Source organism: Lynx canadensis, chromosome D4 (assembly GCF_007474595.2).
Source record: "Lynx canadensis isolate LIC74 chromosome D4, mLynCan4.pri.v2, whole genome shotgun sequence".
NCBI classification, from domain to species: domain Eukaryota; kingdom Metazoa; phylum Chordata; class Mammalia; order Carnivora; family Felidae; genus Lynx; species Lynx canadensis.
Window position 1 is genome coordinate 45,555,822 of NC_044315.2, and position 2,451 is coordinate 45,558,272.

At 53.4% G+C, this 2,451-nt stretch overlaps 2 protein-coding genes across 2 annotated transcripts; one reads left to right on the forward strand and one right to left on the reverse strand.

Moving 5' to 3' along the window:
* The first annotated feature begins 32 nt into the window (after positions 1–32).
* LOC115499086 (interferon omega-1-like) lies at positions 33–659 on the forward strand. Its single transcript, XM_030292813.1, has one exon. The coding sequence runs from the start codon at positions 33–35 to the stop codon at positions 657–659; it is 627 nt and encodes a 208-aa protein (XP_030148673.1).
* Positions 660–1,549: 890 nt separating this feature from the next.
* Positions 1,550–2,140, reverse strand: LOC115499087 (interferon omega-1-like). Its single transcript, XM_030292814.1, has one exon. It carries the CDS (start codon positions 2,138–2,140, stop codon positions 1,550–1,552), a length of 591 nt encoding a protein of 196 aa, XP_030148674.1.
* Positions 2,141–2,451: the final 311 nt, after the last annotated feature.

Below are 2,451 nucleotides of genomic sequence, written 5' to 3' on the forward strand. Positions count from 1 at the left end.
TCAGCCCGGCCAGCAGCCCCCTCGGCTTCCCCATGGCTCTCCTGCGCCCTCTGCTGACCGCCCTGGCGCTGCTCACCTGCCGCCCTGGAGGCTCTCTGGGCTGTGCCCTGCCTGGGAGCCACGCGCAGGTTAGCAGGGACAACTTGGTGCTCCTGGGCCAGATGCGGAGACTGTCCCCTTTCTTGTGCCTGCGGGCCAGAAAAGACTTCCGCTTCCCCCGGGAGATGCTGGAGGGCGGCCAGCTCCGGGAGGCCCAGGCCGCCGCCGCCGTCCTGCGGGAGCTGCTCCAGCAGACCTTCAACCTGTTGCACACGGAGCGCTCCTCGGCGGCCTGGAGCCCCGCGCCGCTGCACGGACTCCGCTCTGGCCTCCACCGGCAGCTGGAAGCCCTGGACGCCTGCTTGGTGAATCCTCAGGAAAGGGTAGGAGTGGGGGAAGGAAGAAAAGCCAAGTTTGATCCCAAGTTTGATCTTGGCCCTGGATCATGGCCAGCAGGGGGCGAACTTCCCTGTGAGGGTTTTGTTCTCCTACTCAGTGTACTGGGTTCCCCTGTTTCCCTTCACGTTCAGCACTTAGCTCATCATCGCCATGGGGGCATTCACTCGGGTCCCCCAGCTATTCATCAGGACACAGAAACAAGGCAGCCTACATGGTTTTGAAAAACATAGAATTCCCGTTTAACTTTTGCTCTCTGCCCGTGGCTTTCTACTCTTAACAGAAATCTTGAAGCTAGAAACCACAACAGAACCAGAGCACCCTTGTGGATGGGCAGGAGGTGGAGGGAGCGAAAAGATTGTGTAGGAGTGAATGGATTCAGTAAAGTAGGGTGGGGGAAAGGGTGAGGGGTAGGGGGGAAGAGTGCCAGGTGTCAGGATCGGCCAATAAATTCCATGTTTTCCCCACTTCACTCTGGGAGATGATTCCTCTCAGGCATTCACCTGCCACTGTGTGCCGACTGACTATAAATCTGTAACACCCCTGACGTGGGTACCAAAAATTTTGATATTTTCTAGGACACCTCTCAACTTAATGGAAATGCCAGCTTTTGACAGGCATTTTCTGGTAAGTTGTATGACTGTGCCAAAGGACTCAATAGACGAGTATATTCTGATTAGATTTACGTTAAAGAGTAAGGATTACAAAGTTTTTCAGAATAAAAATCTCAAGGAGTTTCCTTTGATAAGAATTTAATATATCAAGCAAATTTAATAAAATGGAAAGGAGAACATGTTTTCTAAATGCTAATACAATGTGAAGGCAAATATTGGTTATATAAAAATATAAATAGAGATAGGACAAATGCAAGAATAAATACATAAATAAATACATAAATAAACAAACAAATAAACAACAAATAAATAACACCTGTGCCGTCATTGCTTAGGGACTGAGGCCTTGGGAGATGATTATTTTTAACCTATTCTTGCTTAATACTACTGACAAAGTAGTCAATGAATTAAATATGCTCTACTAAAGCAGGAATGAGAGTCTCTTGAAGTGAGCAGACATAGTGCAGGGTGATGTGGCACGTGAGTCATTGAGAATCACTTCAAGGTGACCCCAGGTCTCCATCCTTGATGGCCAAGCTGTCTTGCAAGGTCGCCGAGGAGGACAAGGCTCTCATGATTTCCAGCCTGACAATTTCCCAGGCGCAGTCACTGTATCCCTCGTCCTCCAGGTAGACGCGGATGTCCTGGAAGTACCTCTTGATGGCCAGGGCAGGGCCGTGCATCCCCGGGGCGCGCTCTCCCTCGCCCGCGGCCTGCACCAAGCAGGCGTCCAGGGCTTCCAGCTGCCGGTGGAGGCCAGAGCGGAGTCCGTGCAGCGGCGCGGGGCTCCAGGCCGCCGAGGAGCGCTCCGTGTGCAACAGGTTGAAGGTCTGCTGGAGCAGCTCCCGCAGGACGGCGGCGGCGGCCTGGGCCTCCCGGAGCTGGCCGCCCTCCAGCATCTCCCGGGGGAAGCGGAAGTCTTTTCTGGCCCGCAGGCACAAGAAAGGGGACAGTCTCCGCATCTGGCCCAGGAGCACCAAGTTGTCCCTGCTAACCTGCGCGTGGCTCCCAGGCAGGGCACAGCCCAGAGAGCCTCCAGGGCGGCAGGTGAGCAGCGCCAGGGCGGTCAGCAGAGGGCGCAGGAGAGCCATGGGGAAGCCGAGGGGGCTGCTGGCCGGGCTGAGCTGGGCGGCTGGGGGACCTCGGGGCCCAGGTTCTCTGAGGACCGCCTCGAAGCATGGCTCTTAAATAGGGAACGCGGACAATTTCATTTTCTGAACATTCTCTCCAATTCTATTTCCTTTTTTTGTTTTCATTTGTGCATTCGCCATGTTGTCTAAGAAGATGTCATCATTCTGAGTGAATAATTGTAGCTCCTTCAGTCCTTAGGGTTTCTATATTTGTTTAGGGATTCACCAGACCATCTTTGGCAATTAAGCTCCTTAGAACCAAGGACTATGTT

Bases quoted from the DNA above. Each gene is read 5' to 3' on its own strand.
- LOC115499086 (XM_030292813.1), top strand. From the start codon at position 33: ATGGCTCTCCTGCGCCCTCTGCTGACCGCCCTGGCGCTGCTCACCTGC.
- LOC115499087 (XM_030292814.1), bottom strand. From the start codon at position 2,140: ATGGCTCTCCTGCGCCCTCTGCTGACCGCCCTGGCGCTGCTCACCTGC.